We start from the raw sequence: 26,800 nt of genomic DNA, 5'->3' as shown, positions 1-26,800 counted from the left end.
CTTTGGGGAGGAGGCAGTGCAGAGTCAGCGATTCAGAGGAAAAGCAGCGGCCCTCAGCCTTAGGAGCTTAGTACAGAGGTGGGCACATGTGGTAGGAGAGGCGGGGGTGCAGTACATGGCCTCTGGGTGGGGCCTGACTCTGCCCGTGCTTCCCTTCAGCCACTATGTGTGGCTACTGATAGTACCAGCCTGGGGACTGTCGTGAGGCATCCATGCACTCTTATCTGTGAAGTGTTTAGGGCATGCCTGACCTCGAGCGTGCGTGCTGTATGCTTGCTGGCTGTGGTTATCACTACGGTCATCACCAAGAACCTTGGGTCATGACGCAGTCCCAGGTGACGCAGCTGAGAGGCGAGCGCCCTCTAGGGGCCAGATGGGGCAGGGCAAGCTTCCTGGAGGAGGAAGGAATCAGTGAGAGACTGGGATGGGAAGGGGTCCTCAGACATCATCCGTCTAAGTGGACGAGGAGCCTGGGTAGGTGGGTTGCCAGGGTCACCCAGCAGATTGGCAGCAGAACTTGATCCAAAGCAGAGAAGGTGCAGCATGGGCTGTGCTCTTGCCACATGAGCCTGTCGCCCCTCCTCATGCTCCCCCAGGGCCCCAGCCATGGGCCTCTCTTACCCCTGGGTGCCCCCTACCCAGAGGGGAAGGTCTCCTCTGACCTGGTCCTGTCTCAACAGGGTCAGGGCAACAAGGTGAAGAAACTCTCCATTGTCGTCTCCTTGGGGACAGGGAGGTCCCCGCAGGTGCCTGTGACCTGTGTGGACGTCTTCCGTCCCAGCAACCCCTGGGAACTGGCCAAGACTGTTTTTGGGGCCAAGGAACTGGGCAAGATGGTGGTGGACTGTGTGAGTATGGGCCCCTCCCCAAGCCCACTTCCCTGAGGCCTCACCCCTAGGATGGTGTCCTCACCCCTAGGATGGTGTCCTCACCCTCGGCGTCAGGGGGATGGCAGGGCTCTGTTGGCCGTCCTTAGCCAGCTCAGGGGAGGGGTCCCCGGTTCAGTGTCTCATTGCTGGCAGGACCTTCAGTGACCACCAACAGTGGGGGGTTTAGTGGCTGTGGGGCCCTTCTTTCAAGCCCGGCCCATGTGGGAGCCCAGAAGGTCAGGTGGACAAGCTGCAGGGGACAGGGATGTGGAGGCCTGTCCACTCAGCCCCTCCACTCTCACTGACCCTGAATAGGTACTGCTGAGCCACCTGTCAAAGCCATGGGCTGTGCCCCTCTGATTGTATAGCTGGGACAGTCACTGAAGCACAGAAAGGGGGACTTGCCCAAAGTCACTCTGCCAACTGGGGGCTAAGCTACCCTGGAACCTGGGGGCCCCAGGCAGGGGCTGTGGGTGCAGCGTGGGCTGGACACTCACAGTGGCTGCTTCTCACCAGTGCACGGATCCGGATGGGCGGGCCGTGGACCGGGCCCGAGCCTGGTGCGAGATGGTCGGCATCCAGTACTTCAGGTGAGGGCTTGGCTGGCCCCGGCTCCTGGCCCCACACCTGGCCCGGCCATGACCTTCCCCACCCCAGGCCCTGGCCTGGACGTTCCCTTTCCCCCAAGGGGCTGCTCTGTGCCTCAAGCCCACCCCAGTCCTGGCTCTTGTCCCCCACCCAGACTACGTGTCCTGGAGTGACCCCTCTTCCTTGATCCGGACAGATTGAACCCCCAACTGGGGACGGACATCATGCTGGACGAGGTCAATGACACGGTGCTGGTCGACGCCCTCTGGGAGACTGAGGTCTACATCTACGAGCACCGGGAGCAGTTCCAGAAGCTCATCCAGCTGCTGCTCTCGCCGTGAGGCCGCCAGGCCCGCAGCCGCCCCTGCCTTCCCAACCCAGCCCCTGCGGGGGAGGCCGGGCGGGGCCCGACCACCACACCCCTGGGCCGAGCTGGGCCCAGGCAGTCCTAGGCCCAGGGCATGGCGGGCCTCCTGCCTGAGGCTGGTCCTGCAGGCCTCTCTTCCCTCCGGCCCCTCCTCTGGCCCTCCGTGTCATTCCAGGCCTAAAGAGCCTGGAGCCCCACTTGGGCCCGTTCCCCAACTGCCTCCCTGACTGACTCCCGGGGCCCTTGGCCCTGTTGGCTCAAACACTAAGGGCACCTGGACGTGCTACCAGCCCCAGCCTCCCAGGGGGTCCTGGGCTCTTCCGGGCCCCCAGGGGGGTGCAGCAACCCTTTCCACCCTCTGCCCTCTGCTGGAGGTGGGGCTAGAGAAATGGGCCGTCACCCACCCCATCAGGAGGGGAAACCCAGGCTCCAGGAGTGGGGTGGCCCATTCGACTTTGCCCCTCAACACGCACCCTGCCACCCACACCCCACCCTGCGAGCTCTCCTCAGCTCTCAAAGGTCGCTCCTGTGACTTAAGTTATTCTTCCCGACAGGAAGTGGTTTATGAGCGGAGAGGGGCTCCATGGACTGCCCAGACTGTGAAATAAACGGTTCCATTCCGGTTTGCCTGTGTGGTGTGTGCTGTGGTGTGAGTGTCCCTGTCCCCCCACCCTGCCACCTCCCCTCAGCCTTGACCTTCAGCCTTGAATGTCATCTTCCTGTGCCCACTTGGACAGAAGCTGTTTTCCAGGCTCCCCGAGTTAGGGACACCTCTTGTCTTCCTTGGGTCTCTCCCAGTCAGGCCTCCAAGGGTATTCAGAGCCAGCATCCAGGCCCACCTGCCTCATGGTTGGGGGTGAGGGAGAGCCCCACTTGCCAGAGGGGATGAGACCAGAGAGGGCAGGGAGCTCAGGCACCATCACACAGCGAGTGAGCAAGGCCAAGGTGTGTGCAACTCAGGATTTGTGGTGCCCCGTCTCCAGCATGCAGGGGAGCTGGATGGGCGGCAGCGGGTGTGGGAGCCTCAGCCCTTGGGATGCAGGTCTGAGGGGCTCAGGGTAGAGAAGGGGCCTGAGAATAGTGACGAGTGGGCGTGTTCTGCCTGCAGGGGCTGGGGATTGTCAGGGGCAGGGGTATCGGGGAGGGCACTGCACAGTTCCAACCCCAGTAGGGTGGGCACTGCCCAGTAAGGCAGGTGGGAGGGCAGCAGTCCCCCAGAGCCAAGGGTCCCCGCTGGCCTGGAAAAGTCTTGTTCTCAAGGAGAAGGTGACCTAGGAGAGTGGCCGTCCACGCGTGCCCACCAGTCCACGGCTCAGAGGGGTAAATAATTGAAGGGCAGGTCACATGAACCCACCCGCATCACAGGATGCCTTCCCTGCCGGCTCTGGTTACGCCCCATATCGCGTTCTGACATCCCTGGCTGGTGAATAATTAAGCTGCCACCTCCTCCTCGGCCGGCCCTCCATCTCTGGGTCCCACTCTGCAGCCTCCTTCACTGCCCACTGAGCAGTGGGCCCTGGAGGGTACAGCCCCCAGTGCTCCCAGCCCTGACGTCACCACCAGCCTCCTGCTCAGCGCCCGGGTGCACCCACTCCATGGCCCCCGAAATGGACCAGTTCTACAGGTCCACCATGGCCATCTACAAGGTGAGTGTGTGTGCGGCCGAGGCCTGGGCTCGAGCACCCTCTTCCAGGGCTCGAAGGTCGGGCTGGCTCTGGAGGACAGAGGGTGAGCATGGCTGCAGCACATTCTGGAAAAAAAAGCCCAGAACCAGGCTGGGCTGAGCTGTGGGCTTGGTGGTGGGGATCCCTGGGGGCAGTCGGTCACTCCAGCCCTAACCTGAGGCTCCCAGAGCAGGGGTCCATCCAGTGAGTGACAGGCCTGCTGAGACAGCACTTCAACAGGAGCCCCCAACTCCCAAACACTGGACAGAGCAGGGCAGGGCCCAGGGTGGCCTCAGCTGGGAGCAGGGGGACTGAGGAGCCACCTGGCCCGGGAGTGGGGAGTTTCTCTCTCTTTGTCTCTTTCTCTCTGTCTCCCTTTCTCTGTTTCTCTGTCTCTCTCTGGTTTCTGAGCCCCTCACGCAAACTTCCTACCTCACTCCAGAGGGGCTGCTGCAGTCTCCACAGACATTTATTGAGCACCTCCTGTGTGTAGGGCCCTTTCATATGTAAACCTCATGACACCCTACCTGTGGGGGTAGAAAATAATAACCCCATTTGATAGATGGGAAAACTGAGGCCAGGGGTTGTTCAAAGTCACCAAGGGAGGAAGTGAGGCTGCTGGAGTTTGAATCGAGAACCTAGTACCCAGGGTACTCTCCCGCTGGCCATGGGCTGGGGCAGCCTAAGGGACCCAGCCACAGCCTTGCTCCCAAGGGACTCTTCTTTGAGGAGGGAAAGATCTGTCCTTGCCTCTGAGGTGACTGTTTGCAGCCCATGTGTCCAGCCTGATGAGACCTGGACTCAGGGCTGGGTTGAGCCACATGTAGCCGGGCCCTGTGAAAGACCGCAGGCTTCAGCCAGTGGGAGGAGAACCTGCCAGGAGCAAGTTCCCCCGGGCAGGTGGTGAGCGGGAGGAGGCCAAGGGGGCCCTGGCCTGGATCCGGGCCCCTGAGGCCCTTGCAGCGGAGAGCCAGGCTTCTGGGTGACTCCAGGTTTCTAGGCGTCTCACTGGGGCTGCTCCTAAGGCCCAAGGACTTGCCTCTGCCCATCATTCCTTCTTCTTCTCCCAATCTCCCCCTTCCGTCCCCTTGCCTTCTGTCTCCAGAGCATCATGGAGCAGTTTAACCCCGCCCTGGAGAACCTGGTGTACCTGGGGAACAACTACCTCCGGGCCTTCCATGGTGAGTTCCCGGCCCCCCTGAACCCCATGCAGCCCCCCTGGTGCCCCCCACCCATAGTCTCTGGACCCCACACCAGACACTCCACTCATCCTTGCCCCTACGCACTCCCACCCACCACCTTCACCCTCACGCTCTGGCCAGAGACCCATCACATACCTTCAGCTGCGCCCCCGGGTGCTCTCAGAGATGCAGCACTGGGCCCTGCAGGCCTATGAAACCCCAGCTGCACACACTCCAGATGTCACCCCGATGCTGCCCGGTGAGCCCACTGCCATACCCAGGCCACCTCTGCACCCCACCCCTACACCCTGACTTGCCCCCCACACCTACAGTCACACACCTACAGTCAAGCCTCATTACTCACTCAGCGCTTGTGCAAACAGCTACCATCCCCCATCTCCCAACAACCCCCCCCCCCACCTGCCCAATCAGCGCTAATCAGCAAAGGGTTATGAGTCCTCTGCGGGATGGACAAGCCAGGGACACACCCTGAGCTGTGTCACCCAATCCCTCCCTGCCTTTTAGGACTTCAGAGTCAAAGTCCTCACACCAGCGGCCTGAGCCCACACCACTCCCACCCCCACATCGTGTCTCTACACCTGGGCCTCACGACACACCTGCCCATGCCCTCCTTATGGGCACACAGAAGCCTGCACCCCCAGCCACGACAGGCACATGCCGAGGTCCTGCTCAGCGCCAGGCCGTGTGCTGGGTGCAGCTGCCCCTCGGCCCTGCATCCGCAGGGAGAGCCCACTTGTCTTCTACACCCCCTTTCTCCTCTGGCAATGGCACCCATCCACACACACCACCCAGGGCACCCCTCCCTCTCACACATACCTGCGCCAGAGCCCACACTGTCCCCTCCACACTCTCTCCTGATGGCAGGAGAGGCCTCCAGAAGGATGGGGGCACATGGAGGTGGGGGGCAGGGGCTGGACCCATCCCTCTCTCTGCGCAGCTCTGTCTGAGGCAGCTGAAGTGTACTTCAACGCCATCCAGAAGATCGGGGAGCAGGCCCTGCAGAGCTCCACCTCGCAGATTCTGGGTGAGGCATGCCCCCTCCCCTACATCTCTCCCAACTTCTTGGGTCTGGGAGACCTCCTCCTAGCCCTGCCTCCACCCCAGGCCTCCTCTCGTTGTCCAGGCTCCAGGATCCTCTGTCTGCCTCCCTGATGCCTCCCCTTAGGCCCAGGGCCTGCACTGCCTCCCATTCTCAGGTCCTAGAGGGGGTTCCTTTCACATCCAGTCCTTCCAGGAAGTCCTTCCCAAAGACACAAGCCTTGTAGGCCGGGGCCCAGAGCCCAGACTCCCATTCTGGAGCCCATGCCTCTTCCCATGACACCCCTCAGGACTTCTCCAGGGCTGGGACAGGTACCACCAGAGACCCAGAGCCATAGGGGAAATCCTTGGACTTTAGTCCCCAAATCCAGCCCTGGGCAGGCCCTCTGGCAGCTTTTGGCGGGAAGAGGGCAAGCAGGGCGGGCCCCCCACTGAAGCCACTTCTCTCCATGTCTCCAGGTGAGATTTTGGTGCAGATGTCCGACACCCAGCGGCAATTGAACTCTGACCTAGAGGTGGTGGTGAGTCTCAGAACCCACATCCTAGAGGGGTCACCAGGGAGAGTGGGCTGCTTTCCAACCTGACAACAAAGGCTGCCCTTCTGGGCACCTGCCAGGCCAGGCTCTGCTGCGCATATTTACCTGCGCATCTTGTTCAAGCTCCAGGAACCTGGGAAGCAGGTGCCTTCCCCGTCTCCATTTGACAGCAAGAAACTGAGTCTTAGGGATCTAGTCACTCGCCCAAGACTCCAGAGTGAGTGGAGGAGGTGGGAAGAGGAAGGACTGTCACCCAGGTGCATCAGGCCCAGGCGCCTGCCCCCTACCTGCCTCCCTACCCCCTCCCTCCACTCGCCCAGGGAGCAGCCAGTGATCCGACCTTGAAGAGCTGGCCTCTGCTGATACAGCCTGGTGTTCCCACCACTGGGCTGTTGTCATGCTGTTCTCCCAGCCTAGGGCACCCCCACCCCTATTCCTGCCGGCCAGCATAGTCGCCCTCCTCCGGGAAGCCTCCCCTGACCTCTGGGCAAGTTCAGTCTCTCTTCCCTCTGGACTTCAACAGATGCTTCTATCCGTTCTTAGCCAGTGATGGTGAAGGAAACGAGCTCTGCAGCCAGAGCACCTGAGGTCAAAGCCCAGCTCCACTAGTTACTGGCTTTGTGACTTTGGACAAGCTACTTAACCTCTCTGTGCCTCAGTTTATCTGTCTGTGAAATGGAGATAACCATAATAACTTCCTTGTAGGATTCTCATGAAGATTAAGTGAATTAATAAGTATAAACTGTTAACCCTGGCACCCATGACCCTCTAGTACCTCAGCTTTGATAATTAGAAGTAAAATTTACCTTCTGTCTCTATCCTTACCGAGAGGGAGCCGTGCAAGCTGTGGCCTTCTCTTTGTGGCTCCAGGGCCTGGGACAGAGACCCGGCACTAAGCAGGGCTTCACTGACCGTGGAAGGAAAGAATAAGCTTTGAAAAGGAAGCGGGATTTGGCCGGAAGGAGAGAAGACGAGAGGGCGTTCCGGGAGGGTCCATGGGCTGAGCACGTTCACAGCGAGGGTGGCATCAGGGAGAAGTGAGCCAGGGCCCCAGAGCTGGGCGGAGAGGGGGAGGCGGGCGGGGCCGGGCATGAGGGGCCTCGGGAGGTTCTGAAGGAAATTGCAACTATCATGACAGTGCACGGTCCTCAAACGTGGGAAACCCCTGGAAGTCTGAGTGTTCTTTGGGGATGTCGTAAAATACTTTTCTGTTTGGTTGCTATGTAGAAATGAGGAACAATTTCACCAGCAGGAAATGTACATCCACCTACACACCATAGGATAAACCATGGCCTTGGGCATGTGTCCCGGACACTTTGAGGCAGAGCGCTAAGCCCGCGCCACCTGCTGGGGCTCGGGCGGGGAGGGTGGTTATGGAGCTTGTGACTTCCTCTCCTTGTGTTTGGTGGCTCGCCATGTCACTTGTGCCACACCTGGGCTGGACAGGGACGAGTGTCACCCAGGCCCACTCTGTAAGGAGAGCTGCCCTGTCTGGGTACTGGTGTCTTGGCCGTGACACGAGGGCAGGGCCGTCGCTCAGAGCTGTACTGGGCGGAACACGCCAGAGGCTGCCTCCCCCTTGGGCTCATTCATCCCACAGCTATGTACGGTCATGTGGCAGTACTGCTGTCAGCACTGGGGATGCAGCAGACAGACCCCCCTGCCCTCCCCAAGGGCGAGTCAGACAAAACCCAAGACAAATAAGTGAATATATATGTGACAGGAAGATGCAAAATATGCAATGGAGAAAAACAGAATGGGGAAGGGGGATAGAAAGCCCTGGAGGGATGCAATTTTTAACAGATACTTAACATAAAACACTAAAAGGTGACATTGAGGAGAGGCCTGAAGGAGGTGGGGGAACAAGTAGGGAGCCATCTTCAGGAAGAGTGTTCTGGGCAGAGGGAACAGCATGTGGGTAGGCTCGAGGAGGCCCACATGGCCAGAGTCCAGGCAGCAACGGCGAGTGTGGAGATGATCAGCCACTAACTGGGGCCAGTTGTGTGAGCATTGTCGGGACTCCAGCCGTGCCTCTGAGTGTGCTGAGCAAAGGAATGACAGGATCGGGCTCAAGTTTGGTTTAAAAAAAAAATTATTCTAAATGAAAACATAGGCACAGAAAATCTCACTGAACAAATTAGTGCTTAATGAATCATTAAGACAAACCACCTTTGAAACTCCCATCCAGGTCAAGAACATTGCTGGGCTCTCCCGAAGCTCCCCCCTCCCCTGTGGCCCCATCAAATCCCAGCACCCCCCCCCCAAAGTGACCACTGGTCCAACACTGCCTTGTGTTTCTTTGTCATTGATCACCCAGTTGTACGACCTTAGACACTAGACTTTGTCTTGCTCTCTCTCTCTCTTTTTAAATATCTTTGAGTCTCTTTTAATCTACTGGCCCCCCCTCCATCCCCTTCCTTTCCTTACAACTTATCCGTTGAGGCCCCAGGGGCCTTCTGACTGGTTAGTTTTCCCAACACTCCTGGTACAGCTCAGCTTGTTCCTCTGTCCTCTGGACCCAGAGGCTTGATCAACTCAGGTTCCATCCCTTTGGTAAGACTAGAGGAGGTGCTGGCTTCTTCCATCGGGAGGCACGTCGCATCTGCTGCCATGTGATAGTGACAGCAATGGAGGCTGTGTGTCCACATCTCTTCACACGTGGGAGCTACAAGATGCTGCTCTTATTTATTAACTGGACTATTTCTATCTGGAGATGCTTCTCCTTAGGTGCTGTTTGAAATCCAGCAGCACAGTGGGAAAGTCAGGATAAAGGCTTGTTCCCTCCCTTGTCAGCTTTCAAGACCATGAATTTGCTCCCCGTCATCTTCTGAAGGTGACCAATTAATTAGCTTTATTTTTCACTATCACCATCATTGTAATATTTTTAGTATCATAGATTTAAACATATTTGATGTGTTTTGCTCACTTACAGTCATTTTACTGAAGTTGAAAATGTCCCCTCTTTGGCCAGTAGAAGCCTCTTCAGCCTGGCACGTGAGTCCTTTTGGCGTAACTCTCATGGTTTTGACAGCTTCCTTGTTATCGAGCCTGACAAAGTGTCCTGACCTCATCTGGCACTTTTGCACTCTATACATGGAATCAGCCATCTCTCCACGAAACTCTGTTTTTAATTTTTTGTTTTTAGTGGAAAGTGGTATTTCAAGACCATAATCTGGGCACTAGGAGTGTCCATTGCTACTGAGTTGATCATTCTTCCTAGATTTTTTCAGTGGCCAGTAACATACGTACATTCATAGGTATATATAATAAATATGCTCTATATGCCTAGATATATACATTTATACATAGATACACACATACATTTGCACAAATGATATGTGTATATACACATATATACATGATAATATATATAGTTAAAGACAGAATGCTTCTTAAATTCATGCTGATACTTCCAATTCAGATTCAGCCGCAGATTTTTACTTAACCTCTTCTCTGTTCCACCAGTATCTCTTTTGTTCCACAGCAAGAATCCTGATTCTCAAGGATACAGAGAATGAAAGGATAACATTCCACGGTTACCCGTTTGCTTTATCTCATGTTATACCCACAACAGCCTCTGAATAATGTTAGTGAGTCTACCACCACCAATATGATTTCTGAAAACAGTTAAAACATATTTTACATTTGCTCTCCTCAATCTCCCCCAAACTTAAAACATAAGTATGCCTTAGAGATATTGTGGATTTCGTTCCAGATCACCTCAGTAAAGCAAAATCACAACAAAGTGAGTCACACAAATTTTTTAGTTTGCCAGTGCATATAAAAGTTATGTTTATGCTCTACTGCAGTCTATTAAGTGTACAATAGCATTGTGTCAAGAAAACCCCAATGTACATACCTTAATTTAAAAGTACTTTATTGCTGAAAATGCTAGCCATCATCTGAGCCTTCAGCAAGTCGTAATCTTTTTGCAATAGTAACATCAAAAGATCACTGATCTCAGATCACCATAATGGATTATGACAATAATAAAAAAAAGTTTGAGCTATTGTGGGAATTACCAAAATGTGACACAGAGACACAAAGTGAGCAAATGGTGTTGGAAAAATGGTCCAATAGACTTTCTGGACGCAGGGTTGCCGCAGACCGTCAAGGTGTGAAAAACACAGTATCTACGAAGCATGGTAAAATGAGGTGTGCCCTGTCTACACTGTGGGAGTCTAGAGCCGCCACACCTTGCCTGCTCCCCTTTCACCCTCACTGACCTCCGTCCATGAGTAACTACACATCCAACACTCACTACCAATCCCTTGTCCACGTCTCGCTCGTCACTTTGGCCTTGTTCTCTGTCCCAGCAGGAAGCGCTCATGTGAACTGCGTTCTCTCAGTTCTAGCACCGAGACTACAGCTTGTCCTTATTCCTGAAAGTCAGTTTTGCTGGGTATAAAACCCTCGGCTCTTTCTTTCTTTCATCTTGAACATTGCTGTTGAGAAGTCTGATCATCTATTTTTTTTCCACTCTAAATCACTTACTTTTTTTTGCCTTAGATGCCTCCGAATTTTTTTCTTTTTCTTAAGTCTAGCAATTTTTCTAGAATATGTCTTGATATGGATCAGTCTGGGACAATAGTCTTAGTTATATGGTGTACTCTTTCAATAGGTAATTGAAATCTGTTTTTTTTTTAATTTCAGGAAAATTATCTTGAATTACAGTTTTTAGAATTTGTTTGTTTGTTTGTTCTTCCTTTGCATTTCTTCCTCAGGGACTCATCTGTATTTTAGACCTTCCTAGCCTGTCTTCACTCTTTGTCTCTTCTTCTTGGCTGAAAGGAGTCCCTATAGTTGTATGGATGAGACGATTTGGGGGGAAGGTCTGGGCTAAGATATGCATCTGGGAGCTGTCAGCATGTGGACTGCATGGGCTCACCAAGGGAGTGGTGTTGGTAGAGAAGGGAAGAGGCCCAAGGCCTGATCCCAGGGCAACCCAAACTTTGGGGACCAGGGAGATGAGGGGAGTCAGCAAAGGACAGAGAAGAGGAAGCCAGGAGGGGTGCAAGGAAAACTAGGAGAAGGAGATGGGCTGGAAGCTGATGGAGGAAGGCATCTCAGGAGGCAGGAGCAGTCAACCGTGTCCAGTGATGACAAAGGGGACAAGTTGGATGAGTCCTGAGAATGAGACCCAGCAAGGTGGAGTCTTGGTGATTTTGACAACAGCACTCTTGGCATGGTGGGGCAACAGCCTGACTGGAGGGCCTGAATGGGAAGAGAGGGTTTGGGGTCAGCCCACAGAGACAATTCTTTCAAAGGGCTTTTCCTTTTGGCAAAGGGATTTCATGAGTTACTGGAATAACTGGAGATGTGGAACTTACAGTGCGCGTTCTCAACAATAGGACTGCTCTCAGCTTCTGCTACTGAAGGGTTTACAGGATCCACTGATGAAGCATGTGCCGAGGAGAGGGGAGCAGGAGGAGGCGGCCTCTGTTCAGACTTGCTGGGAATTCCTCAGCCTGCCCTGGGCTTGGTGACTTCCTTGTTTCAGAAGCCGCCTGCTAATTATAGACAGTCCTCTGGCTCCCCCACAGCACGAGTTCAAAGTTCTCTTCAAGCATCAACTTTTTTTTTTTAAATTTTTGTTGTTTTGCTTTTTGAGGGGCGAGTGAGGAGATAATTAAGTTTATTTTTTTAATGGAGGTACTGGGGACTGAACCCAGGACCTCATGCATGCTAAGCACAAGCTCTACCACTGAGCTCTACCCTCCCCTTTCTTCAAGCATCAACTGACTAGATTCAGGAGCTTGACGATGACTTTCCATTAACCCGGTGGTGCCTGGGCCCCATCTGACTGGGGCATCCTGGGTCTGTGCCCCTACGCTGTTGGTGAGCTCAGCCAAGCCCTGGAAATGGGAAGAATCGCAATCCATCTGTCCTGCTCCAACACGCATTTCCGTGGCGGCACAGTTCATATGTGGCTGGAAGCAGGAGATATATCCTATGACATGGAAGGTGGCTTGATCCTAAGCGATGTTTCTTAGGCAAGAGGAGGGGGACAGGGTATCAGAATTAGGAAGAACGGGACCACCCCCAGCCTACCTGCTGCACTGACAGCAACAGCTCTTTAAAGAACATTTGAAAACATCCTGCGCTCAGGCCTCCCTGGGGAAAGCGAGGGCTCCCAGCTGCCCGCCCCTACCCCGGGACTCAGCTGGGGGCAGGAGCTGCATCTCCCTCACCCACCATCAAGACCACCCCGCCTCATCCCAGCTGGTCCAGGCTCGCCGGCTCTGCGGTAATTAAGGTTGCCAGTATGGCCATTCTATTGATCTTGTGCATTTTTAGTATTTTCCCATGGCTTTCGATGTGGTTCAAGTTCATCTCTGCAGGTACCCTTCGCCTTCTCTATTAGTGCTCTGGTTGCACAGTTGCTGCATCTCCTATGAGCCCTGTTGTTTATATTGGGTGATTTTGCAGGGTGCAGCGATTTTCAGGAACATACATCTTGTGTTTTGGCAGAAATCTTGAACTGTCACTTTAGTGGAAAGCAGGACCAGGAGGGTGAGGTCAGTGAGGCACCCAGGAGACGCCCACTGGGAGGCCGCACAGGTGCAGGTGGGGAAGGCTCACTTCCTTACTGTCGGGATCCAGCAGAAAAGGGCCCCCATCAGCCAGAAACTGGGACTCAGAGCAGCTGGTAACACTGATTCCTGCCTCCCATCCCAACAGCCACGATCAGGATTTTAAGGCCTGGCCAGTCCCAAGGAGGCCACAGCCAAGCTCCCTTACAGACCAGCAGTTAGCAGAAACAATTGTGGTTTCAGAAACAATTGTGGAAGAAAAACTTAGAATTTTCATAATTTGCTAGTCTTTCCTGATTACCCGCATTCCTGCCCCTGAGGGTCAGAGCCTGCCTCCCTCAGCGGGACCTCTGGGGCAGGAGGCAGGACCCAGTGAAGGTGCTTCTTCTTTTTTTAAATCTATTTTTTTTTTTTTTTTAGATTTCAAAAAGTTATTTATTTTAATGGAGGTCCTGGGGATTGAACCCAGGACTTCATGCATGCTAAGCATGCACTCTACCACTGAACTACACCCTCCCCATCTGCTGAGGGCTCTTGAGCTGCTGAGGGGAAAGGCTGTGTGCAGAGAAGGCTGAGCAGAGGTGGAGGGGTCCCCAGAAGTGGCAGAGGTCTGGAGATACTCCCCTTTGTTCCTGCGCAGTCGGAACCCGGGAGCAGAGTGTAGCTGCAAGGATTTAGGTCCAACACCCCAGCAACGTGTAGTGACCCAGGGAACACCACTGGGGGACACGTGGGGAATGTGCCAGCTGACCACTGGGGCCCACAGAATCAAAGCTTGCTGAGTTCTAGGGCTGGAGCTTAGAAAGCATCTGGCTAAAACTTTCCTGTTACAGATGAAGAAACTGAGGCACAGAGATGGGCAGCAACTCGTCCAAAGTTACAGAGCAAATTGGAGGCAGAACCTCTAGAGTGTGCTAGAAGGAAACTCTTCTGAGGCTGAGCCCAATAGCCTTCCTGGGCCTCCTGGTCACCCAGGTGGTCAGCCACCTCCTCCTCACCTGTCACGGGACCCCGCCATCCCAGTGAAGACCTCAACAGCTAGTGAGCACTTCGCTGGGCCAGGTCTGGCACGTGGTGCTGGAGCCACAGAGACGGGGCAGACTTGGTTCAGACCCACAGTGGCTCGCTGCTCCACAAATAGTCTATATCCAGGGGCCTGGCAAGCAATTCCATCCTGTGACTGGAGGAATGAACAATGAACAAAAAATTGTACACATTCCAAAACAAAATCTGAGAGTTTCCGCCTGGAAGGCCTCCCAGCAGAGGGGGCAGGGATGCTGGTATTTAAATATTGGTATGAAATTTCCAGGCATCATCAAGGCTCAGGCTAAGAACCAGAAGGTGTTGACATATTACAGAGGGTTTTGCACTAAATGTTTTATATGTTTAACTGCTTAATTTTCCCTCCAACCCAGTGCTCTTATTATACCCATTTCTCTGATGTTTGGGCAGGTGCCTGGTGTGTTACAAATGCAGTGGGCAATGTATTGGAGTGGGCAGTGCCAGGAACACTGGGGCCTGGGAATGATAGGGCCACCCTGATCACCCCTGCCCTGCACTCCACACAGGTGCAGACATTCCATGGAGACCTGCTGCAGCACATGGAGAAGAACACCAAGCTGGACATGCAGTTCATCAAAGTGAGTCTGGCCACCCATCCTGGCCCCACAGCCCATCACTGGCAGGACCATCTCTCCCCATTTGATGGATGGGCACACCGAGGCCAGTGCTGGGCATTGACTGGCCCCAGGATACACATGTTCCTAGCTGAGCGCCTGCCCCCGTCCAGCACTCTGGCACATGGGCTGGGTGCCTTGAGCTCTCTGACACAGGGGTCTCCCTCCTCTCTCCACTCCATCCAAGGACAGCGGCCAGCACTACGAGCTGGAGTACCGCCACCGAGCTGCCAACCTGGAGAAGCGCATGTCAGAGCTGTGGCGTATGGAGCGCAAGAGAGACAAGAATGCTCGGGAGATGAAGGTGCAGGGGCTGGGGACGAGACCGAGCTCTGAGGGGGCCCCCGATACCCTCCTGAGCTCCCCCACCCAACTCCAGGAGTGTGGCTTACCTCATCCATCTTGTGTGGTGGGCATAGCTGGAGAGGCCAGCCCGCCACTGGCAGGGTGGGCATCACCGGTGTCAGGGACACCCTCAGCCCTGCTTCTCGTCCTGTCACTGCCTGGCCCTCCCCAGGCTCCCTGGCCTCCCCCCTCTTCTAGCTCACTGAGAAAACCTGAGGCTGTCGGTGAAGCTGCTCCTGATCATGGTAGCAAAGGTGTGGTCCACCAGCAGCCACCCTCTCCCTCCCTCCTGTCCCCTGGCTCAGTCCAGCCCCTCCTCCGGAGCTCAGGGCCCCATCCCTGGCCTCTGTCTCCCAGGCCTCTATCTCCTTTCCTGTCTCCTCTTCTGGCTTCTTTGATAAGCTCACCTCTCTCTCTCTCTCCTCCTAAGCAGGGGCTATTAATCAATTAATTTGCATTTTCATTAAACCAACCTGCCTGGACCTCACTTCTGTGCTCAGCCCTGTGCTGGGTGCTGGGGAGAAAGGGATGGCTCAGACCCATCCCTACCTGGGAGAAGTGCCCCAGCCAGGGGGCACGCAGGGCCCGGGGGCACGCAGGGCCCAGGCTCCTGATGCACATGAGAGGGAAGACCGGCGCGAGGATGGGCTGGGTGCTCAGGGGAGGCCTCGGGAGGAGTTGCTGGTTCAGAAAGGAGAGGGACGCTTCAGACAGCGGGCACTCGTTGCGGGTGGGATGTGGGATCCGCTCCCTGCCTCCAGCCAGCATCCCCTTTTTCCCCAGGAGAGTGTGAACCGGCTGCAGGCGCAGATGCAGGCCTTCGTGTCTGAGAGTCAGCGGGCGGCAGAGCTGGAAGAGAAGCGGCGCTACCGCTTCCTGGCTGAGAAGCACCTGCTGCTTTCCAACACCTTCCTGCAGTTTTTTGGCCGGGTGAGCTGGGGCTGGGGGACAGCTAACGGAGCCCTTCTAGGGGCTGTGCTCTCTGCGAGCTGGCTGCGCACAGGAATTGCCCTCCCTTCGTCCCTTTTCCCTTCTTTCCATCTACTTTTAAGATATTTCTTATTTATTTACTCTCTCCATCTATTTCTTTGTGTTTATTCGTGTCATCAAATATTCACCCATTTATTCATTCATGATTTTTAAAATTCTCACATTCATTAATTCATGCATTTATTAATTCGTGTATGATTTATTTTTTTATTCCTGCTTAAATATACTCACTACTCACAAAATCATTAACTCATAGCCTTAATCAGTTATTATCTATTAATTTTAGCATATTACTTAAATCTTCTACACTCTTGCCTTACTCTATCTGCTAGACTATTGTATTTCTGATGGATTTTGCTTTCTGCCTTCAGTTGTCCTGTTGTTTAGTGCTGTGGGGTTTATGCTTTGACTGTTACATCTTCTCTGTAAATATTGCCATCTATGTATTTAATGTCTCTCATAATCCAGTATGATACCTTTCATTCCACTTTGTCTGACATTGTTATTGCCCTTCCTACTTTTTCTTTTCTTATCTTTTAAGTGTTTTCTGTTACAAAGATATAGCCCAGTTTTGTTTTTTGCCCAGTCTGACAGTCTGTGCTGTAGAATTCAGTCCATTCTCATTTAACCTTTATCCCATTTCTGAATAACCTGATTTAATTGTATTTCCTTTGTCATTTCCTCTTTTTCTCCCATTCTTGTTCTTATCAGTTTGATTAACTATATATTCCCCAGTCAACTTTAGTACCATAAGAGCCAGTTATTTTACCAGCAAAAGCAAGCTTATTCAGGAATTGCAATTTAGGATATGTTAACTATGGCAAACCATGGGGGAATCCAGAGAATAAGGAAGGCGGGCTTGCTTTAATGGGGGAAAGAGGGGAGTTGAGAGGGGCTGTAATAACAAAAGACTACATTGGAGAAAGCTGGGAATTCAAAGTATGGATGTTTCTCATTGGCAGGCTGCTGCAGTCTGATTGGCTGGGCTGTGACAAGGGCGGGGGCGAAGAGGGGAGGAGTTTTCTTCTATTGTTGGATAATAAAACAGGCAACACCTTCCTGTAGGGAAGGTCGGCTTGCTTTTCTTCCTGCTTGGAATAATTGAGGATGCCTGGGAGGGCAGGAGAGCTCCTCCTACAGGAGTGTCTTTCCTCCAATTTTAGCTGGGATTTATTTAATTCATTCCACATCCCTTTCCCCTTAATTAATTTGGAAATTATATTCTTTTCATCTCTGTTTATGATGACCTCACTTTGTGACCCTCATAAGCACATACATTTATTATCTTTATCAAAAATATACTGCCCCCCAATACTTGATCTATTGCTCCCCTCAACCCATGAGATGAGACCTTGAGGACTTTCCTGCCCTCTCTCATTCTCTAAGATGAGGCTTGCAAAAATCTTTACTCCTCCTCTCATTCTCCCCAAATCCCACATCTTGGTTTTGCCAAGAAACGTCGGGGCTTAGATTCAGACCCTCACTCGTCGTTTCTTTGCAGCATAGCCCTTCTATTTCAAGAATCTTTAGTTAGATTACATACATTACCATTGCCAGCTCACCACCACCGTCAACCAACATTTCACCACACATATGATCAGATGCATGTCTTACCACTGTTTTCTTTCTTTTTTTTTTTTTTAATTTTTCATTGACGTGTAGTTGATTTACAATGTTAGTTTCAGGTGTACAGCAAAGTGATTCAGTCATGCATATACACACATATATACATACATATATTTTTTTCTTTTCAGATTCTTTTCCATTATATATTATTATCAGAAATTGAATATAGTTCCCTGTGCTATACAGTAGGTCCTTGTTGTTTATTTTATATACAGTCATGTGTGTCTGTTAATCCCCAACCCCTAATGTATCCATCCCCACCCTTTCCCCTTTGGGCTTGCCACCGTTTTCAGTCCTTTCCATCTCTCACTGTCTTGAGGTTTCTGTTTTGATTAATTGGTGTCGATAGAGAACTTGCAGGGTTATTTTCTACAGATACACCGAATTCTTGCATATCCGTAAATGTCTCGCTTTTACCCTGACTGGTGAGGGGCATATTGGCTGGCTGAAGGACTTGAGAGCTGCAGGCTTCTTTTTCTCATGGTCCAAGATGATTTGCCCGTTTTCCAGCACTCTGTGTTGTAGTTGCTGGTCTGTCTCCTTTCCCTTTTAAGTAACTGACTCTTTTCTCTATGGATGCTTGGAGATTTTCTTTGTGTCCTTGGGTCTCAGGAACTTGTCTGGGCACCACCTAGATGGATGCCTGTCGGTGCCCCTTCAGCCTGCAGGAGCAAGTCTTTCTACAGGTCCTGGGACTTATTTCCTCTTCTGTTTCTTTAATTATTATCTCTCCGCCATCATTACTTTATTTTTTAATGGAGGTACTAGGTATTGAACCCAGGACCTTGAGTATGCTAAGCACACACTCTACCACTGAGCTATACCCACTACCACCAATATTCAAACACTTTTTTAGGCAGGGAGGAGGTATTTCTTTGTATTCTTGCTCAGTTTCTATTTCCATTTCTTTGCCTGCTTGTTCAGTTTCCCAAGTACTGGGCCCTGGCTGCCAATTCTGGCAAGTAATTTTCTCGCTGAGTCTCATTTTCTCACTTGGAAAAGGAGGGAAGTAATCGCCCCCTCAGAAGGTTGGTGTGATGATGCAGCCTGGCACGTGCTGGAGCCCAGTAGAATTAGGGCCCCCTGCCCCTGTTCGCTCCCCTCCAAAGATGAAAACAAAGGTTAACATTCAGGAGACCAATCTGTTTGAAGACAGCAGACTCCAACAGCCAGCAGCAGCCTCCCTCCTCCCCACCTCCGGGCCCTTACCTCGCCAGACCCCTCCCTGAGTCTCTGTTTCTGCACCCAGGGACCCTCTGGTGCTGAGCAGAGGTGAGAGACACGGCCGCAACTGATCTCTCCTGCTGTCACCACCACGCTTAGCCCCACGCTCAGGGTTCAGCCTTCTCCTCCCCTCCTCCTCTCTCCCACAGAGTGATCCTTCTGGGAGGAACCGCTTCTTCTTCCTTTAAACAGTTTTATTGAGATATAATTCACACACCATGCAATTCACCCATTTAAAGTGTACAAGTCACTGGTTTAGTATATTCATAGAGTTGCTCATCCGTTGCCATAAATCAAGCTTAGAGCACTTTCATTACCCCTAAAATTCTCAGTACCCCTTAGTGGTCATTCCTCAGTCTTCCCATTCCCCCTTGCCCTAAGCAACCACTAATCTACTTTCTGTCTCTATAGATTTGCCTCTTCAGGCCATTTCACATGAAAGGGATCACATGTGACTGGCTTCCTTCACTGAGCATCATGTTTTTCAGGTTCATCAGTGCTGGAGCACATGTCCATACCCCGTTCCTTTGTATTGCCAAATGATATTCCGTCATCTAGATAAACCACATTTATTTATCCATTCGTCAATGGGTGGACATCCGGGTTGTTCCTACTTTTAAGCTATTATGAATAATGCTGCTATGGCTATCCATATAAAAGATTTTGCGTGGATGTAGGTTTTCATTTCTCCTAGGTATATAGGAGTAGAGGTGGTGAGTCATCTGGTAATTCTGCATTTACCTGTTTGAGGAACTTCCAGACTCACCATTTGGTATTCCCACTGGCAGTTTTGAGGTATCCAAATTTCTCTACATCCTTGCCAACACTTGTTACTATTTGTCTTTTTGATTAAAGCCATCCCAGTGTGAGGCAGTATTACATTACGGTTTTGATTTGATTTCCCTGATAGCTGATAATGCTGAATATCTTTTCATGTATTCACTAGCCATGTATATGGCTTCTTTGGGAGGACAAGTTTAAGCAAATTTAGCATTGGATGGTTTGAGTAATTTCAGTGGACTCTGGGCTATAATGGTTGTCTCTAGTTGTCTGGCCCTGGCTTGGGTGATTTAGAGTAGGGGAAATAAAGGCTTGGTGTTCGAGTTAGATGGAGGTGGTTGGGGATATGGGTTTTGGATCCACTGGTCTGCTTATGAAAGGTGTGCTCAGAGGGAAACTGCTTACTATCTCTAGGAAATTATCTAGCCCTGTGAGGGGCAGTCTTTTCAGAATTAGCAAGACCCCAGGAGGCCAAAGCATCATAAAGCACAGAAAATTAAAAACATGATTAATACACACAGCAGGTCTAACATTTAAAGTCCTCCCACCCCAAGCTGTTATGGACTATGTGGTCAGCTGCTGAGTTTCCTGTCCTTGAATGTACTGAAGCAGAGTTAGAATGCCTATGTATTAGACACTAGAAAAGGGGTGCTTACATAGACTAAAGGGATAGACTGGAAAAACTATTTGAAAGACTTCTTTTAGAAAACTACTCAAACTAGCTTAAACAGAAAAGGTATTTTATTTTAGTCACTGGTTAAGTTCAACGGCTTCAGGCATAGCTGGATCCAGGAGCACACAAGATTTCACAAGAAAGTTGCCACTATCCGTTGCTTAGTTGTAGTTTCCTGTGTTGGCTTTATTCTATTTAGCAAACCCCATGAGGTGAAAGAATATATTTTTCCAGATTATTCCAGGGTAAGTACTGGGATTGGGTTCTTTGGTCAGTGTTTGGGTAGGTGCACGTCCCTAACTCCAGGAGGGTGGAGCAACCAGAGTGGCCAGACCTGGATTGTACCCCTACCCCTGTATCAGGCAGTGGGAGAGCCCCGACCAAAGCATGTAGACTGAGAGAGGGGGCAGGAGAAGCTCCACAAGAAAACTGAGGGACCTCTGACAAAAGAGGGGGAGGGTTGGGCAGTGAGTGAACCCAAGTGATCACAATGATCTTTGGTTCCTTCCAGCTAGAAATCCTGGCCATCCTCAGCTTACAGCGCCCGAGTTCCCAGGTCTAGGGTGCCACTTGTGAGTCCCCAGGATTCTGGCGGCTGCTCAGATCTCGCTGAGCCCCACCCATGTCCCCACCCGGCAGGCCCGGGGGATACTCCAGAACCGCGTGCTGCTGTGGAAAGAGCAGTCGGAGGCCAGCCGCAGCCCGTCGCGCGCCCACTCCCCTGGCCTGCTGGGCCCGGTGCTGGGGCCACCCTACCCCTCGGGCCGCCTGACGCCCACTCGCCTGGATATGGTGAGGCCCTGGGCGCCCCCGCCGCCGTTCGCGCCCCCGCCGCCGTTCGCGCCCCCGCCACCCCCGGCACCTTCTGTGGGGCCCTGGGGCCTGAGACCCTCCGCCTGGAGCCTCCTCCCTCCGAGGGTCCCATTCTACGCTGCGCCCCTCGGACGGTCCTTCCGCCCTGGCGCGGCCTCGGCGCCCCCGTGGTCGCTCGGCCGCCGGCCGGAGAACCCCTACGCCGACGCCTGGGACTGGGGGTGGGGGCTGGACTAAGGCGCCGCGGCCCCGCCCCTCCCCGCCCCACCCTCCCCTGCCCGTCTCCCCTCGCAGCCCCAGAGGCCTCTGGGAGAGTTCGGCCCCCCCCGCAGCCGGCATGGCTCCGGCTCCTACGGCCCCGAGCCCACCGAGGCGAGGCCCGCGTCCCAGCTGGAGCCAGACCGCCGGTCCCTGCCCCGGACGCCATCCGCCTGTGAGTACCGGCCCCCCAGCCCCCGGTGTGCAGAGGGAGGGCCGGGGACCCGGGGCCGGGAAGAGCAACTGAGGTTGCGCTGCAGCAGGAGGGATCGAGGGTAGACGCGAGGGAGAACTTCCCACCCACGCGCCGCGGCGCTCTCCCGTCCCTCGGCAGCCTCGCTCTACAGCAGCAGCACCCAGCGCTCGCGCTCCAACTCCTTCGGCGAGCGCCCAGGCGGCGGGGGTGGCGGCGGCGCCCGGAGAGTCCGTGCCCTGGTCTCCCACTCGGAGGGCGCCAACCACACACTGCTGCGCTTCTCAGCCGGAGATGTCGTGGAGGTGCTGGTGCCGGAGGCCCAGAACGGCTGGCTCTATGGCAAGCTGGAGGGCTCATCCACGTGAGTGAGAGCCTCAGGGCGCAGGGTGGGTGGGAAGGAGGACCGTGAGGCAGGGCTCCAGTTCTGACTGAGTTTCCCAGGATGGAGGCTGTCCCAGGGGCCTCGGACAACTCTCCCCTATTCGCACCCCTTTCCTCCTCCCACCCCAGTTTCCTCATCCATTCAATGGTAGTAGGAAGAGCCTCTTTATACCAAGTTCAGGGTGGTGGCCCTTGAGAGGGTGGTAGAGGGTGAAAAATGGGAAGGTTCTCTCACAAGTGGGAACACTACAGTAACCCTATTGCTTGAGCACCTACTGTGCATATTATATTACACGGAGGGAGAAGGCAGCTTCCCCTGTACCCTGAGAGAGTCAGCCAAGTTCTGATAGAACGGACAGGGAGGTTGGCCAGGCGCAGGAGCGGTGCTGGGACCTTGCAGGCTGCGTGCGCTTACCTCCTTGCAGGCTGAATGCGCTTACCTCCTTGTAGTCACGCGCAGTGGAAATCCTTAAAGAACCTAAACTTTGGCTGCTTTTGACACCATGAGTAGAAGGGGAGGTGGGGAAGTACACTGCAGTCGCTGTAAGCCTGGCGGAAAGCAGGGATCACTCTTCCTGCCACAGAAATAGGGGAAAGTGGGAGCCCGCTGGAGCCAGGCAGCGCCGCTCGCAGGGCTTTATGAGCAAGAGACTGCGTGGTACCCACACCCGCTCATGCTAAGGAGAGAGGAATGAATGAGGACAAGAAGAGGCGATGAATGAATGGAGCATAGATGGAGTTGCAGGTGCATGTGCTTGCAGGTGTGGTCGTGTGGGCTAGTAGATGGACAGGTGAGAACGGATGAGGGTGTGGTGGTGGTGTGGGCAGGTGAGCGCATGCACCTGTGAGCAGATGCATAGATGGATGGGTAGGTGGGGATGGACTGGGTGACTGGGGACATGGGAGGATGCACGGATGTGGGGGGTGTGTGTGTGCATAAATAGACTGGTAGGGGATTGGAGAGGTATGTGAGTGTGTTGATAGAGGGATGGGCAGGTGGGCAAGTGCTGAGGGATGGATTAATGGATTGGTGGTCCATGGGTGGTTGCCCACGTGGATCATGGATGGGATGCTGTGTGGATACATGGGTGGATGGCAGGTGACTACATGGATCAGGAATGGAAGGATGGTCTGGTGCATAGAGAGATAGGACTAAGAATATGAGTGGTGGAAACATCTGCTTTGCAGACCCACATAAGAGGGCAGCAGAGTTCACCCTGAAAGTCCCCAACACAGGTGTGTAGCAAACCTCCTGGGGACCTGATTATAAACACACCCAGACCAGTGCTCTCAAACCACATTCCTGGGACACCATTATCCTTTCTGTGACTCAGGTTAGGGAAGACAATGGCAGGTTTCATCGGTAGGCACTTTAGAGTGAAAACAGAAGTAAAAAGGTTTTGGTTTTGGTTTTATTCTGTCAATTTGAGTTGAAATAGCTTCCAGTTACCTTTAGGTGAGAAAGTTGTTGACTTGGTTTGGGGATCTAAGGTGGCTTTTTGGAGGACACTTTCCCAGGTGTTTTGCAAGAATCTGATGGGTTCCTCAGAGTCTGAAAAGCCTAAGGAACATCATTCCTAGTGCCTCTCTCTCAACCCTGGCTGCTCTGAAGGTGCAGTGATGAGCCTCCAGCCAAAGACTCCAAGAGCAGGGTGCCTGGGGTCACGGGAACCAGAGGGCCTAGGGTGGAGGGAAGCAGCTGGGTTGGGGATGAAAGAGCACTGGTCCATAGCCAGGCACCCCGGCTCCAGCGCCCCTTCCTCTGGGCTCCAGCAGCTGCCTGCGTTCCCCCACCCCCACCCCGTCTCCTTCACATCACCCTTGCACCCTTGCAATCATCTGCTTGTGGGTCTGTCTCCCTACCAGGCTGGGAGCCCCTGGAGAGTAGGGACTGTGTCTGGCTTTCTGTGGGCCCTCATGTGGTGGGTGCTCAGTGTGTAGGGAATGAAGCTGGTCACCACATGTCCTTGGATACAATGCTTTCCTTCTTGGATCTCCAGTCCCTCTCTAAGGCACCCCAGCCCCTGACAGGACATGAGGCTGGACAGGCGGCTTTGAAAGTCAGGAAAGACCTCCTTCAAGGGATGAAATGAGTTTCTCTGGGCAAAGCCATTAGAGCCAGGCCGGCGCACAGCAGTGCTCAGTAACTGTCTGCTCCTCTTAAAAGTGTTATTTTGACCACTGTTGTTGGCCCTTTGGTTATGGGACCCTCTGCTTCCACCCCCCAGGACTGGCTGGTTCCCCGAGGCCTATGTGAAGCCTTTGGAGGAGCTGCCCATGAATTCCATGAACCCCTTGAACCCGGTGACCTCCATGAATCCCATGAGCCCTATGAATGAGCTGCCTTCCAGGTACCGCTGTGGTCAGAGGTGGGGCAGGCGTGGGGACTCCAGTGGGGCAGGGGGTGGGTGGGCCACCAGGGAGGGCATCTGTGAGCTGCAGTCCTGAGTGAGCCCAGGCCCCTTCAGCCCTTGGAGAAAGGGCGCCCCCATCTCTCTACATGTAAAGGTCATTATGTCCATCCCTCTGCCTCCTCTCAGGGCTGCCTTTAAGCCAACAATCTCTTTTCACCCAGGGGCAGGGGAGGGGTCTGTAGGATGCTCAGGGGCCCAGCAGATGGGATCAGGTGCAGGAGGGCCTGACCCCTGACCCTCTCCCCTCCCAACCTTTCTCTGGACTCAGGTCCTACCCACTCCGGGGCAGCCACAGTCTAGATGACCTCCTGGACCGGCCGGGCAACTCCACAGCATCCTCAGAGTACTGGGATGGCCAGTCCCGCCCCCGAACCCCAAGCCGGGTCCCGAGCCGCACCCCCAGCCCCGCACCTACACCCTTGCCTGGCAGTCGCCGAAGTAGCATGGGCAGCATGGCAGTGGCCAGTGATGTCAAGGTGAGTCCCCTCCCCCAGCCTATCCTCAACCCTGGCGGGGTGCAGTGGGCTGGGAGACCAGAGACCAGGTAACCCTCCCCACCCTAGCCTCAGTCTGCCCGGCAGGGGACCCTCCCACCCCAGCCTCAGTCTGCGCATCTGTGCAGGGAGGGGCAGCGTGGGTTTCTGAGTCTGGGGCGGAGGATGGGGGAAAAGCACTTCTCTCAGAAGGGGAGCCCAGGAGTCTGGCTGGGAGCATTGGAAAAGACCTCCCTGGGGGCAGTGTTAGCCCTGGGAGATGGTACTCTGGCCCAGAAGCTCCTCAGGTCTGAAACCCACAGAATTCTGGGCTTCGGAACACTGAGACCTCATTTTCCAGAAGCCTGGCACAGCAGGGCCTCTGGTCCAGTCTTCTGCCCTTCTGGAAGGGGGAAAGGGAGGGGCTGGGGCTCGCTTGCTCCTTCCTCCCCAAACCCAGCCTTCCCTTCCCACTCACTGCAGAAACTTACATCCTGGGAGCAGCAACCCCCAGAGCTCTTCCCTCGGTGAGTCCTCAAGTAGGGGTGAAAGGGGGCTGGGCTCAGCGGAGGGCTGTGGCAGGAGACAAGGTGAGCGTGAGTGGAGGTGACCCAATGGAGACAGGAGGTAGCGGTGGACACCTGGCTCCAATGCCCAGCTGCCTTCCCTGGACCCACAGCCAGCTGGGGACCTGGGGCCCTCTCACCCCCAACTCTCCTCCCACAGGGGCACGAACCCCTTTGCCACCGTAAAGCTGCGTCCTACTGTCACCAATGACCGCTCAGCACCCCTCATCCGCTGAGGCACCTTCCTTCACCGGGGGTCTGAGGTCACCCCACACACACCTGCCCGGGGGCTGCCCAGAGCTGGCGGCAGCAGAAGCAGCAGCAGTGGATCCGAGAAGCCGGGCCCTGATACGGGGCAGAGGGGTGGCTGCTCTTCCCCGAAACACGCTCCAACCTGAGCAGTTCCAAGGCCTGGGGTCTGGGCCTTCAAAATAAAGCAGGCGGAATTGGAAGACAGAGAAACATTTTCCCCTCCAGGGGGCCGCGGACTCTCCCTGGAGGCCTACGTCATGCCCCCCAACTTCTTTCCCCCTTCTCTGTCACAGTGAGGAGGAACCCTTTGCACACCCTCTCCCCTGCCCTGCACCCCGTCCCCTGTTTAAATTTGTAAACGGCGAAAAATAAAGCAAGTGAGACATGGCAGTGGGACTGGTGGAGTCTGATTTAGGGGATAGGGTGGGATAGGTTGGGGATGGAGACATCCCACCAGAGAAAGGAATCCAGGATGTCCTGAAAGTCATTGGTGGTTCCCTGGGATGCCTCACCCACTCCCAGCCCCCTACATCCCTCATTTTAAGCAAGTCTTTAGGTCTGCCCTAACTCCTGCAAACTGGATTCCCCATCTCTGGCCCAGGCTCATTTCTGCTGTGGGTTCCCCAGGAAATATTGGCCTCTTCTCCAGAGGGGGAGAGGTGGCAGTGGCTGAAGTCTGGGACCACCAGCAAGTCACCCTCTAGCACCCTGGGACACAGCACCCTTTGTTCTGGCCCCTCCCCGCCCCCTCAATCCCAGGCTCTCCGGCCTGGATTAGCCTTATCCAGGGGAAATCACAGGCCCCTCCTGGAATGCAGCCTGGGAGTGGGGGGCAGGCGAGGAGTTGAGGTGATTAGGGCTGGTGGGGTCTCTCCAGGGCAGGGCTGTGCCCCTTGTACCACTAGGACCCCCCAAGGCAGGGCTCTGTGTGTCCTCTGCCTGAGGCTTCAGGAGATGATGGGATCCCTTCCCCCACCCCCATCTTTGGCTCTCCCTGGACAGGCCTGAGACAACGAGCCCCACCATGGGACCCAGCCTGGCCCTGTCCCTTCTCCCCTCCCAAGCAAAAGCCTCTTAGAGGCGATGGGGGTGGGGGAACACTAAGCCCCAGGCCTGGGGGAGCGAGCTGTCGGCAAGAGACGGCCAGCGTCTGATCTGCAAGCAAGCCGGGGAGTCTTCAGCAGTGGCCCCCATCAGGCTAGGCTTTCCCGGGGGAGCCCATCGGGCAGCCCTTACCTGCAGGCCTCAGGAGATGTGAAGCTGGACATCCAAACCCACAGGACGGCTCAGGTAAGTGTAGGGCCAGGGCTGCCAGGGACCACCTCTTGTCCTGGCC

At 54.2% G+C, this 26,800-nt stretch overlaps 2 protein-coding genes across 7 annotated transcripts in view; both read left to right on the top strand.

The window, feature by feature from the left end:
- Window positions 1-2,449, top strand: part of PLA2G6 (phospholipase A2 group VI) — a 50,898-nt gene extending 48,449 nt beyond the window's left edge. For all 6 annotated transcript variants that reach the window (XM_074375531.1, XM_010960314.3, XM_010960313.3 and 3 more), the window contains 3 exons: window positions 681-848; window positions 1,386-1,459; window positions 1,654-2,449. In XM_074375531.1, coding sequence (XP_074231632.1) covers window positions 681-848; window positions 1,386-1,459; window positions 1,654-1,798 — 387 coding nt within the window. In that variant the 3' untranslated portion in view covers window positions 1,799-2,449. The remainder of the gene's footprint in view (window positions 1-680; window positions 849-1,385; window positions 1,460-1,653) is intronic.
- A 547-nt stretch (window positions 2,450-2,996) lies between these two features.
- Window positions 2,997-25,854, top strand: BAIAP2L2 (BAR/IMD domain containing adaptor protein 2 like 2). Its single transcript, XM_074375532.1, has 14 exons — window positions 2,997-3,470; window positions 4,594-4,669; window positions 5,628-5,714; window positions 6,188-6,249; window positions 14,366-14,437; window positions 14,661-14,777; window positions 15,602-15,748; window positions 20,751-20,903; window positions 21,219-21,357; window positions 21,517-21,739; window positions 23,988-24,110; window positions 24,442-24,649; window positions 25,130-25,173; window positions 25,373-25,854. Exons 1-14 carry the CDS (start codon window positions 3,420-3,422, stop codon window positions 25,446-25,448), a joined length of 1,578 nt encoding a protein of 525 aa, XP_074231633.1. The 5' UTR covers window positions 2,997-3,419; the 3' UTR covers window positions 25,449-25,854.
- Window positions 25,855-26,800: the final 946 nt, after the last annotated feature.

The sequence above is a fragment of the Camelus bactrianus genome, chromosome 12, assembly GCF_048773025.1.
Source record: "Camelus bactrianus isolate YW-2024 breed Bactrian camel chromosome 12, ASM4877302v1, whole genome shotgun sequence".
NCBI classification, from domain to species: domain Eukaryota; kingdom Metazoa; phylum Chordata; class Mammalia; order Artiodactyla; family Camelidae; genus Camelus; species Camelus bactrianus.
Note: the sequence above shows the minus strand (reverse complement) of the source record. Positions and strands in the feature narration are given on the sequence as shown.

Excerpts from the sequence above, each read along its gene's own strand:
- BAIAP2L2 (XM_074375532.1), top strand. The coding sequence starts at position 3,420 with ATGGCCCCCGAAATGGACCAGTTCTACAGGTCCACCATGGCCATCTAC. Across the intron at positions 14,778-15,601 it reads AGAATGCTCGGGAGATGAAG|GAGAGTGTGAACCGGCTGCA; the intron begins GTGCAGGGGCTG and ends CTTTTTCCCCAG. Across the intron at positions 24,111-24,441 it reads ATGAATGAGCTGCCTTCCAG|GTCCTACCCACTCCGGGGCA; the intron begins GTACCGCTGTGG and ends CTCTGGACTCAG.